At 42.7% G+C, this 11,287-nt stretch overlaps 2 protein-coding genes across 26 annotated transcripts in view; one reads left to right on the top strand and one right to left on the bottom strand.

Annotated features, from left to right (window-relative positions):
* The window catches only part of LOC6503774 (sodium/hydrogen exchanger 3), a 27,138-nt gene extending 25,155 nt beyond the window's left edge, over positions 1 to 1,983 (top strand). For all 23 annotated transcript variants that reach the window (XM_044716538.1, XM_044716541.1, XM_044716540.1 and 20 more), the window contains one exon: positions 44 to 1,983. In XM_044716538.1, the coding sequence (XP_044572473.1) occupies positions 44 to 533 (490 nt within the window). In that variant the 3' untranslated portion in view covers positions 534 to 1,983. The remainder of the gene's footprint in view (positions 1 to 43) is intronic.
* LOC6506776 (intersectin-1) lies at positions 993 to 11,287 on the bottom strand. Of its 3 annotated transcripts, none has more exons than XM_032455354.2 (12): positions 11,167 to 11,287; positions 10,481 to 10,908; positions 9,954 to 10,361; positions 9,457 to 9,896; positions 9,122 to 9,395; positions 8,919 to 9,066; positions 8,583 to 8,849; positions 7,650 to 8,528; positions 6,079 to 6,330; positions 5,711 to 5,984; positions 5,474 to 5,647; positions 993 to 2,764 (listed from the first exon to the last, which is right to left on the bottom strand). In XM_032455354.2, exons 2-12 carry the CDS (start codon positions 10,642 to 10,644, stop codon positions 2,466 to 2,468), a joined length of 3,579 nt encoding a protein of 1,192 aa, XP_032311245.1. In that variant the 5' UTR covers positions 10,645 to 10,908; positions 11,167 to 11,287; the 3' UTR covers positions 993 to 2,465. The 3 variants fall into 3 exon arrangements, with proteins under 3 accessions (XP_032311245.1, XP_014760576.1, XP_014760575.1); XM_014905089.3 differs by lacking the exon at positions 993 to 2,764 and adding an exon at positions 3,190 to 5,004 and having other exon boundaries at positions 11,167 to 11,286; XM_014905090.3 differs by lacking the exon at positions 6,079 to 6,330.

Genomic DNA, 11,287 nt, shown 5'->3' with positions numbered 1-11,287 from the left:
CACACCGAACACACACACAACACCGTCACCACCACCATCACAGTGACACAATACCCGAGGAGTCGTCGTACCAGCATGGCCACTCCAAGTCCCTCTGCGAGCCGGCGGATTCGGATGACTGGGATGGAGCACCTCTGTCCGCCGCCAGCGGGGCTAACAGCGAGAGAATGATGCGGAGCGGGCGGGAACCGCTCCTGCCACGCCCCTCCAACACACCCCGCGCCCAAATCCGACGCATGAACGCCGGGGCCGTGGGCGGGGCAGTTGGTAGCCTGGGCGGCCGTAAGAATCAGGTGACCAAAGCCCTACTCGACTACGAGGACTCCGAAACGGACTCCGAAGAGGACGACGATGATGATGAGGACGAGGATTTCGATCTGTACGATGACGAGAACATTGTGGTGACCACCTTTACCACGCCAGCAGCTCCGGGCGCCAGGAGACCCGGATCGAGTCCTGGTTCCGGATCGGATGCCACCACCACCACGACGAGCATTCGGCTGACCCGCAACAACGACGAGAGCATCATTTGAGTTTCGAGCACGGATGGCGATGTGGAGGAGGATCTGGAGGACGATTCCCTCGCAGGACCATCTCGCCAAACGAAGCGATTGCGCCGGAGGCTGTTCCAGTACGAGATGTTCTACTAACCGCCGTTTGGATACCCATTTGTATGACTAGTTTGTAAGCCGAAAGTTGGCCAGGAGCTGCTAAATAGTTTTTCCCCGAAAATGGTTTAAAAAAAAAGCTTTATAATTAATATTAAAATCAAGAGAAACAAGAAAACAAATTCGGACAAAAAATGTAGATAAAATATAGTTGAAAAAAATAAGAAAATTGTATATAAAAAAAAGAAACCAATTATGAAACAAAAAATGATTTCTTCTTGATCGTTTAGGTTGCTTTTTTAACTTCCAGTTTGTGTTTAGAGTGCTAGGGTCCCGATTGTTATCCTTATGTACCATATACTTATATATAAAAAATAATATTTAAAACCAATTAGTGATTACAGATGATGTGTTCCAAAATAGAATGAAAGAAAATTGTTTAATAACTAATTAACTTAACAGCGCGTAGCCAAAGTTCATATTAAGCCTTTAACTAAAATTAATTTCGTTGTTTTTAGTTTTAGGCAAAGTGTACTAAGTTTGAGATCACACTACTATGGTACTTAAGCGCAGTACTTAGTTCGATAAAGTAGCGAAAAAAGCAGAGTTTAGTTAAATTATAGCCTTAGTTAGTTAAGGGTTAGGTCCTTCATTTCCGAATATAGCCACAAAGAGTCAAAGAGCAGAATTTTTCCAAACTGTAACTACAAGATTTCAGATTTCATTTTATTCACTGGCATTACTGGCATTTCTGAGAAAGGCTTTCGCTGACCTAAACTTTAAATAAATAATAAAATATATACACAAATCAAGTAACTAATAGACGAAGGGTAAATGGAAAGAGTTATGTAATTTATAAATTATTTTTATAAAAATTTATGAACGATAATGATGGAATGATAATGACTAGAACGAGAGTTTTGTGAAAATTTTTGTGCGAATGACCAGAATTGAGCAAGCCAGGATTGGAGTATGAAGCTAAAATAATAATATGCTCAAAGAACCGTGTAAATTACACCCCAGGGCCTAGGTAACTAAATACACTATGCTGATGTAGTTTTCGAAGAAACACTATAGCCAATATCCAGATGTTAATGGAACTCTGGAACCTACCTACCTAAAATTATTCGCGGCGAGTCGTGGAATATAACACACATACCTACCTACTACGATCAATGTAAACTACTATATATATTTAAAAACATATATATTTTGTAACTCATGAGCAACTGGCTTAGTGTACCAACTCTTTATTTGACCATCAACCTACGACCTAAGTATTATGTTCTATCCAAGAAATTGCCTTCTGAATATGCACACCAGATCATTTCAAATATTATTTGTATCGGAAAGACAATAAACAGCTACAAGATGATGTCTTGAAAATTGTCATTTCAATAAATCTTATTTTTTTTTGAATAAAAAGAAAAATATATTAATAAAAAAAAACCCAAAATCAGAGCTGTGTTACATTATGAGCAGGTTGTTTTCTATATAACCTTGGTTTATATATTGGACACTGGCTCATAAATTACTTGCTTAGGATAAATAAAATTGGAATTCAATTGATGACTAAGGTGTTTGCAATTTTCATACCGTAGGCCTTAAGTTGTGCATATTTCAAATACGATTAAATAAATTAAATACTGATAGCGCAAATAAAAATTAATAAAGTAAACTTTCCAAATTCAAGCAGCACGATGCGAAAATCGAAAGAAAGAAAATTGTAAATTGTTAAACTGATTTTAAATATTGTGTAAGAGGAAAATTTTACTAAAAATAAATCTAATGACAGAAAATCAAATCAAACTGGTTATTTAAACAAAAAAGGGTTTTTTTTATGGGCCACCCCGAGGACTACCAACAGCGCCAGGGGGAGATACGTTTCTTGGGCATCTGCCAGTCGACGACGACGGTTCGGCCCACTAACTTGTTGCCGCTGTCCCGGAGCATGGACTGGGCCATCTGCTGGTCGCACTCGAACCGGACATAGGCGCATCCCATCAGCTGGCCATCGCTCCGCTTGGAAATGTGCACGGCCTGAATGGTGCCGTGGAGCTTCTGCTTGTCATCCGGCTTGTCACCGGACTCTGACTCGGTCCGCCGGAGCTGCTGCCACAGTCTCTGCAGTCCGCTGAGCTTTCCTGAACTGCATTCTGCGGGAGGTATAGAGATTCCAACTATAGTACTTCCATAAAAAAATAAAAATAAATATAAAAGCATTTGGTTTGTTTTTTGAAGTTCCGTTTATACATTTATTGCACCAATACGTGTAATTTGTTATTTTCATAATTTTAATTCAATATTTTTGGTTTTCTTTTTTTTCGTTTTAATCATTTTTCTAATTATGTTTGAAACTGATATATTTCAATATGTTTAATGGTATCTTGTTTTAAGAATTTACTTTCATATACTCGTATGCATATTAAGTATCTGCTGAAGATGAGTTTCACTTTCTCTATATAGGTTTTTTGGATTTTTGGTTTTCGGTTCTCGGTTTTGTATATATGTAGGTAAATATATATATATATCGATGGTCACCATTTCGCGTTTAAAGTGAGTCTCTGTGTAGGTGAGTGTGTGCTAATGCATTTCGATTTTTTTAATTTTTTTTTTTTTACGGGGGTCTCCTCTCCAGTTATTCTTAAGCTTTCTTTTACATTAATTAACTTTTGTAACGATTAAACAAATACGCTTATATGAGCATTATATGTATGCAAGAGGGTGTATATGTATGGGGGGGGATCTGATTTTTTCAATTTTCAGATTTTTTTTGAAATTTTTCATTTCCGTCTAAAGAAATCTTAGTACTTTTCGCTATATAGTATGTATGTATATGCTTGGTTTCGTGGTTCATTTAAATATATTTTAGTACATTTATGTAGAATTAATAATCAACCCAACATTAGCTACATAAATATGTTTAATGCTTTTAGAATTAGAAGTCCGCACAGCCGTCGCTCAGTTGGAATTAAACCATCAACCGATCGACCCTTGCAGCTTCTCTATAACGTTTTATTATTTTTTTTGCTTTTTGGTTTTTTAAATTTTAATTTTAAATAGAGCTATAGGCGCATATATAGTTGTGGTATGCAATAACAAGTTACGATTAAAGTTAAATCCATGTAAGGTGATCATTTCTTCTTGGTTATCATTTTGAAAGGCATTCGAGAGTGTATCGTCATATGTGTGTATGCACGAGATAGCGTGGATATAGTGGGTGTGAGTTAAATAGACTAATTGTAACTAGCTTCAAACAGATTTCAAACAGCATAACGTATATCCCTATATATTTGTGTGTGTGTCGTCGCATTCCGATCGAGTTGAATGGTTGGTTCTTCATCTCTAAGTGGGCCTTTGTACATACTCAATTTACACATCTCACATCCCAGATTCAGATTCTCAGATACAGATACTTTTTAAACTAGCGCAACACAATTTGTAACATTCAAAGACAATAGACAATACAATTAAATAAATACAATTATGGCAGTTGAGATAAGCACTTAAATTAGATAGATACACCAAATAATTAATCCCGATACAAAAAAAGACATACATATTTATCTTTAATAATATTATCAATACTGTTGCCCGTATGTGTATCCCATTATCTTCATATATCTTTAATAATTTTAAATTTTTTTTCATTTTTAGATATTTGAGAATGGTCATCATGCTTAATATTTAGTTAACAATAATTCCATCCCATCCTGTCAGCGCTCTGCTCTCGTATTACGACAAATATATATACAATTATAATTCGGATATTATTGGAAAACACAGAAAACCATCGGTATAGATATACTATTTATATGCGTATGTGTAGTAGCATTTTTTTTTCTTTTTTTTTTGGGGGAAATAACCTGTTGAATATTTTTTGTTATGTTTCTTTAGCTTTTGATCGATAAACACATCTAATACAACGAAATAGCAATTTGATATACTTATTTATGTTGTGATTTTCATATGCAGATTACTATATAAATCCATTAAAATGTGTGTCTTACTAGATTTCGGTTGTAGCTTTCGTTTGATTGGTTACGAGAACATGAGTTGAACAATGTTTTGATTCTATGGATTATCTACGCGAACTCCGAACTGCGAACTCCGAACCCCGAACTCCAGAGATGCAATTAAGTCTGGATAAATTCATTAAATACTTTGAAGAAAATTGCCTCCTTCCTAGACTCGTATGGCAGACTCGTAGTACGATCGATAGAAGTAGTATCCTACTATCCGTCTAACTGATGGATGACCTGATAATGATGATGCTGTTGCTGCTGATCTTAAGATATATCTCATCCTAAAAGGATCGTGTGGATTTGTGTGTAAGCGAGTGGAGTGCCTTGGTGTGCCGCTTAGAGGCCAAAGCCGATGGCTCGTTATACGTTGCCTGTTATTGAAATAATTTAAATTGAAATCGAAATCGCATTTAATGGAATTCCTTTATATACAAAATACAATATGCACTCTAATGAACACTACAGATTGGCTAAAAAAAAGCGAGACAGAGCCAACAATAAACTTAAAATTAAATCACTTCTAAATACTAAATAATCACAATTAACAAATAGACACATCTTTGAAATATTGCAACAAATTATGAGACTAAACATAGGAGGATTTCATTTTCGATAGCAATATGGGGCGAGGACAAAATTGGCATTGGCTTATTCGACATCAAAATTAATAATTAATAACTAAAAATAGTAATTAATAATTAATAATTATAAAAAATATATAATATATATAAATGGAATGTGTAGGATAAGAGAGAGCTTAGAGGAGCAGTGAGAGCTGGAACTCCTGGCGCGAGATTCACTGCTTTGTGGTGCCATTAGTGGTGGAGGTGGCTGGCTTACCGGACGTCACAAAGGGACCCACATAGTTGCTGGGGAACAGGCCGGAGAGGCCGTTCAGCTCACCGCGCCACCACTCCGGCTCATCCCGGCCCAGCACGCTGATGATGTCGTCCTTTTCGAAAGAGAGCTCGTCGTCGTTTTGTGCTTTGTACGGATACAGAGCAATGACCTTGTCTGAAAAGGATAAAGGATACAATCATCCTGTCTTCTTAAGAAAATGTTAAGATCTAAACCCACCTAGGATCTGCTCAGTCATCTCGATGCGACTTCCTGATACTGGGGTATTACGTCCGCTGTTCCTGCCGCCCTGAAGAACCTTCACATAAGTGGCCGGGAACCAGCCGATCTGACGCCGTCGGCCCTTGGCCTGCAGCTCACCCTCCCACCAGCCGGAGTCCGTCTTCTTGCGGATCATGATAAGCTGGCCGCGCGTTAAGGACAGCTGCTCGGTACTGGTGGCCTCGTAGGGAGCAATAACTTGGGCGATCTCCGATCGCTTAGCCCGCATACCCTGCAAAGTGTTGCGAATAAAATGAAGGGATTAGTAAGATAATAAAAGGATATGGAGGGCGGGACAACAGGACAACTGTGTGTCAACTATTTACGGGTGTCATGGAAGAGGTGCGTGACATGGGTCGGCTGTAGCTCTCGGCCGGCTCGCTGCTTTGTGTCTTGGACTGTGTATTTATTTGGGATACTTCAGTGTCGAGGTCTTCGTGCGGTTCCTCCGCCGGTGTCTGTTCGCTCAGCTGTTGCTGGACGGGCAGCGGCTGCGGATCCTGGAACTGCTGCTCCTGGAACTGCGGTTCCTCCACGGGAACAGCCGCGTAGGCAGCGTTGCCGTTCAGCGTCGCCTCCTGGTTTTGTGCAAGTGTAACGACAACGATGGCAAAAGCACAGCACATGAAAAGCATTGGATTAGTATATGGACATGAGCGCAGCGGTTAGACACGGTTTTGGGTTTTAAACTCGGGGTAACGTGTAACTTCTATTGCTACGAACATTTTAAATCAGTTTAATATTTAAACAAAACTATGATTATGCAATAAAATCTGTTAGTTTTTAAGCAAAATTTAGCATAGGAAATATTTATATTCTTCTTCTGTAAAAACTAATCAGATCCCTTAACTGGAGTAACCTTGCTACTTTTTTTATGAAATCTAAGCCTATATCTCGACTAATTTTAATCCCATCTTTGAGCGGAATGCCTTAAACGATTTGTACACTGATTCTCTGAAAATCTGCAAACCTACAAACAAAATATTTTTTACAATTTTTGGTAAATTTTTTCTTTGAGAGCCCATTTAGAAATTGGGGAAGCATGGGAAGGACACATGTGGCCCACTGTCCTCTATCTTTCTTGGCCAATTTGCATCGGATCCTTGAACGGAATACCTTAATCTATTTTTAGATCCATTCCGATTAAATCTCTATCAAAATCTAGCAATCACAAAATTTTTATGGAATTTTTTGTTAATTTTTCTCTTCAAAAATGTATAAAAATGGCTGGGACTGAAAATATGACAGCCTTGAACAGTTTGTAGATTGATTATCCATTTAACTCTTTCAAAACCTTGCCACAAGATTCTTTTCTCAAGTTTTCTGAAACTTTTTCGCTTTCAAAAATCTACGAAATTCTATGGAGCCACTATAAGATATCCAAAGAAGTCTATATCTTTGGACACTTATGTCCCACAGTAAAGGCTCTACCTTGACCAATTTTCATCAGATTCTTTTATCAGAGTTTTATCAGAAAACCTTAACAATTTGTAGACTGATTCTCCAAAAATCTTCATTAGATTATTTATTTAGACTATTATTCAGATTATTTTTTCAATTTTTCGGATGAGAACACAAATGGCCTACTGAAATGGATGTATCTTGGCCAACTTGGCCTCCGATTCATAAATGGAATACCACAATTTAACAATTTTTAGATCGATTCGTGATCCATATCTACCTCATTTTTAAAATTTTTCAGCCCGTTTAAAACAAATGTACTTAAATCTTAAATTGATTGAAAAATCTAAGAAAAGTAATAAGAAATCTAACAATTCAAGATCCAACGCCCTATTAAATTCTTTGTGCATTTTGTAAAAAATAAATAAGAAATAAAATTATGTAAATTATAAAAACAAACTGCTAATAATAAATTTAAAAAATAACAATCACTCACCTGCTCCAAAGCATCAGTCGTTGCCGCCGGAGCCGCTGAGTTGGAAGAGCCGACATCCGCCTTCTGGACATAGTTCGAGGGGAACATGCCGGTGCGAGTGCCGATGGTGCCCGTCCACCACTCGCCCTCCTTCTTGATGACCATGACCATCTCGCCGGCACCGAAGCTCAGGTCGCCCTCCTCGGCGGACTCATAAGGATATGCGGCTATATAGTATTCAACGTCACCGGCGGCGCTAGAGTCAGCCGGAGCCGCGTTAATATTGTCGTTAAAAGTGTCCGCCACAGCGGCAACCTCGGCCACGGCCTCTGGTTCGATGGATGTGACGGGAGGAGCTTCGCCATCTTCGATTTTCTCGACATAGGACTCGGGGAACCAGCCAGTATGGCCATTGATCTCACCGGCCAACCATCCCGGCTCGGCATTCTGCTCCAATGGCACCAGAATAATGTCACCCGGCACGAAAGTGATCTCCTCGGCGTTACGGGCATTGAACTCGTATACGGCGCGATATTTGGCGAACCCTTCGGGCGCCGGACCACTGAGATCAGCGGCAGGTGCTTCGGCGGCAATGTCATTGCTCAGTCCCGCATATGGATCGGCCGCTGTGGTGGTGCCAGTATCGCCCCAAGCACTAGAACTGCCCGTGTCCCAGGCCGAGCTCATGCTAGTTTCGTTCTTGCGATTGTACTTCAGTTCCAGGACTGAAGTGCGCTCCACATCGTACTCCTTGTAGAGTTCCTCGCACTTGGTCAGCAGCGTGGAGAGCTCGTTCTTCACCTCCGCCATCTGATCATCGTTCGAGGTGAGGTCCTCCTTCTTGGACTCGATCTCCTTCTTAATGTTTTCCACTTTGTCTTGGATCTGCTTGATCAGGAGCTGAAAGAAAGGATGGTTATTACGAGGATCTCCTTGTTTTTCAGGGAAACTCACCTGTTTGTGGGCAAAGGCTGCATTCAGTTGCTCCTCCTGGGCATTCTCTCCACTTAAAGCGGCACCACTGGCCTTGCTCTTGGCCTCCCACTTGGCCCGCTCCTGGGTTAGCTGCAGCAGCTTGGCATTCTGCTCTTTGATGCGCGCCTTCAGCTGAGCCATCTCGCTCATGGAGGTGTCACGCTGGGTGCGCATTCCATCGATCACGGTCTTCACATTGGTGACACCAGCTCGAGTATCGCATATTTTTTGTGACAAGTCCTTGATCTAAAGAGTTGGTTTGAAAAATAATCAATTAAACGGAAAGTGTAGAGAAGAATGGCGAAGAGGGCCCACCTTTTCGTTAAGGGTGCTCAGCTCTACGTTCAGTTGGGTGTTGTGGGCCTTCTGCTTCAGTACACGCTCCTGTTCCCGTTCCTTCTGTGCGTTCATTTCAGCAATCCTGGCCTGCTCCCACTCTTGTTGGCGCTGCTTTTCCAATTCCCTACGAATATCAAGGTATTATAATAAGTATGTCATAGTCTTGAAGATTAACCTACTTTCTGGCCGCCTCCTTGGCTTCCAATTCCCTCTTGCGCTGCTCCTCCTTCTCCATTTCGATTTCCCGCTGCCTCTGCAGCTGGCGCTCCAGTTCCTCCTGCTGCTTGCGCTCGGCCTCCAGTCGTGCCTTCTCGCGCTTTTCCGTCTCCTCGCGTTCTTTGCGCTCGCGCTCCTCCCGCTCCTTGCGCTGTTGGTCCTCCATGATCTTGCGCCTGCGATCCAGCTCCGCCTGCCCCTTCACATAGTTCTCCTTTCGCTTATCCTCAAAGGAAGCTGTATATCCGGAAAGCATTATGAAACTTTGTTTACAAAGATATCTCAGTTTCCAACTTACTTTGTGGCAAACCGGCTAACGGATCAGCATCTACAGCTCCGACTCCACTCTGCGACGACACGGAGGCGTGCCGAGAGGCTGGCTGCGATCCCGGACGTGACACCACCCCAGCTCCGGAAACTGAGCCCGGCCGCGACTTGATTTTCCGCAAGTTGGGCGGCACCCAGTCCGGTGGCAGGGTGACTGGAATCTTCTCCCCGCCCATGGCCTTCTCGCAGAGGAACATGGCCAGGATGAACTCGTCGCAGCTTAGCCGGCCGTCGCCATCGATGTCGGAGAGCGTCCAGATCTGGGCCAGCGTCACCTGTGGCAGCTTGCTCTGGACCAAGACGCTGCGGGCCTGGGCTCCGGTCAGGAAGCCCGACCTGGTGCGATCGTTGGCGTTGAAGACCTGAGTATATTTGCGCTTCTGGGCGGCCTGAACGGCCCATTCGCCTTGCCTGGAAGAGGGTATAAGTGAGAGAAGGATCTAGTTTCTAGAAACCCTTGAATCTTACAGTGAATCGATGGATGGCGCTCGCTCCGAAATGGACATATGGCGACTTGGTGGATTGCTGGATGGTGGCGTGGGTCCGGCCGGAATTTTGGTGATATCGATGGCGCCGCCAGGTGGTGAGATGACAGCCGCTGGAACGGGTACTACGGGAGCTGGTTGGACCACTGGGACAGCGGACTGCGGTGGTACAATGCTCTTGAGCGGATCGAGGGGGCTCATGGAGCTGGTGGAGCCACGTGGCGTCATTGATGGCGTTTTCTGGCCGGCATCGGCGGTTAGGGAGGCCAGCAGGCTAGGCGGCAACACCTTGGGCACCTCCATGCCGCGCAGCTTCAGGTTGATCAGCTTGCAGGCTATGCTGAACTCGTTGATGTTCATCTTGCCATCGGAATCGGTATCCGCCAGGGCCCTGAAAAAGGGGGAAAAAAAGTGGGATAAACAGAGTGGCGAATGATAAGCCCTTATCGGAACACAGCGGATGTGATTCATGGGACAAGAAGGGCAGCAGCACTAGTGGGCACTACTCACCATATCTGGCCGAGGATTAGTGGCGGTAATTGGGACTGGAGGAAGAATCCCTTGGCCTGGGCACCGGTCACAAATCCGGCCTGCGGTTGGAGTGCCTTGAACTGCTCCTGGTACTTCAATCGCTCCCGTTGGGTCACCGCCCACGCATCCACCGTTGGATTCATTTTTATCCTAGTTTTCCGAAAGCTTCTGTGCCTCCTGCTCCTCTAGCTCCTCCTGCTTCTGCTCTTCTCTTCTCTTATCCTTGCGTGTGTATTACGACTCCCCCGCACAAGAGGGAGGTTGTGGCTGTGTGGGTGCCGTTAGTGCGCTGGCTCGTACTCTCTCTCTCTCTCTTTAGTCCACTCTCTTTACTACGACTGCCTATTGAGTATCCGTTTTGGCTCCCACCACCCCTCAAATTTTCACAATGGATTTTTATGGTTTACCTGAAATGCAATTTCAAATATTTTAATCCCGATAGATAGCTCCTCAATAGCCCCTAGAAGATCATCCGATAAGTACAAGTGTATTTTCTTATTAGTAGGCGTTTTCGCTTTTCACTCCACTCTTCTTCCGCATTTCACTGGGAAAAAAAGAAAAACCGACTGGCCAAAACTACGGATAGACGGTGATTTTCAATGGGCCCTGCCACTTATCCAGTCCTAGCACATTTTATCTAATATATTTTCAGGTTTCTCGCTTACTTTGCATTGGAACAAAAAAATTGTTGTATTTGCGTAAATTTTGTTTCAATCAATAGTCGGAGTCGATGGAGGTTGCCAGACTTGCGGGGTAGCCCCAAAGCAACATTGCCAGACATTTCGT

Source organism: Drosophila ananassae, chromosome 3R (assembly GCF_017639315.1).
Source record: "Drosophila ananassae strain 14024-0371.13 chromosome 3R, ASM1763931v2, whole genome shotgun sequence".
Taxonomy (NCBI): Eukaryota; Metazoa; Arthropoda; class Insecta; order Diptera; family Drosophilidae; genus Drosophila; species Drosophila ananassae.
Note: the sequence above shows the minus strand (reverse complement) of the source record. Positions and strands in the feature narration are given on the sequence as shown.

Bases quoted from the DNA above. Each gene is read 5' to 3' on its own strand.
- LOC6506776 (XM_032455354.2), bottom strand. From the start codon at position 10,644: ATGAATCCAACGGTGGATGCGTGGGCGGTGACCCAACGGGAGCGATTG. The intron at 5,985-6,078 runs GTAAATAGTTGA...AACACTTTGCAG, and splicing joins GCACCTCTTCCATGACACCC to GGTATGCGGGCTAAGCGATC. The intron at 2,765-5,473 runs GTAAGCCAGCCA...TACCTCCCGCAG, and splicing joins GGGTCCCTTTGTGACGTCCG to AATGCAGTTCAGGAAAGCTC.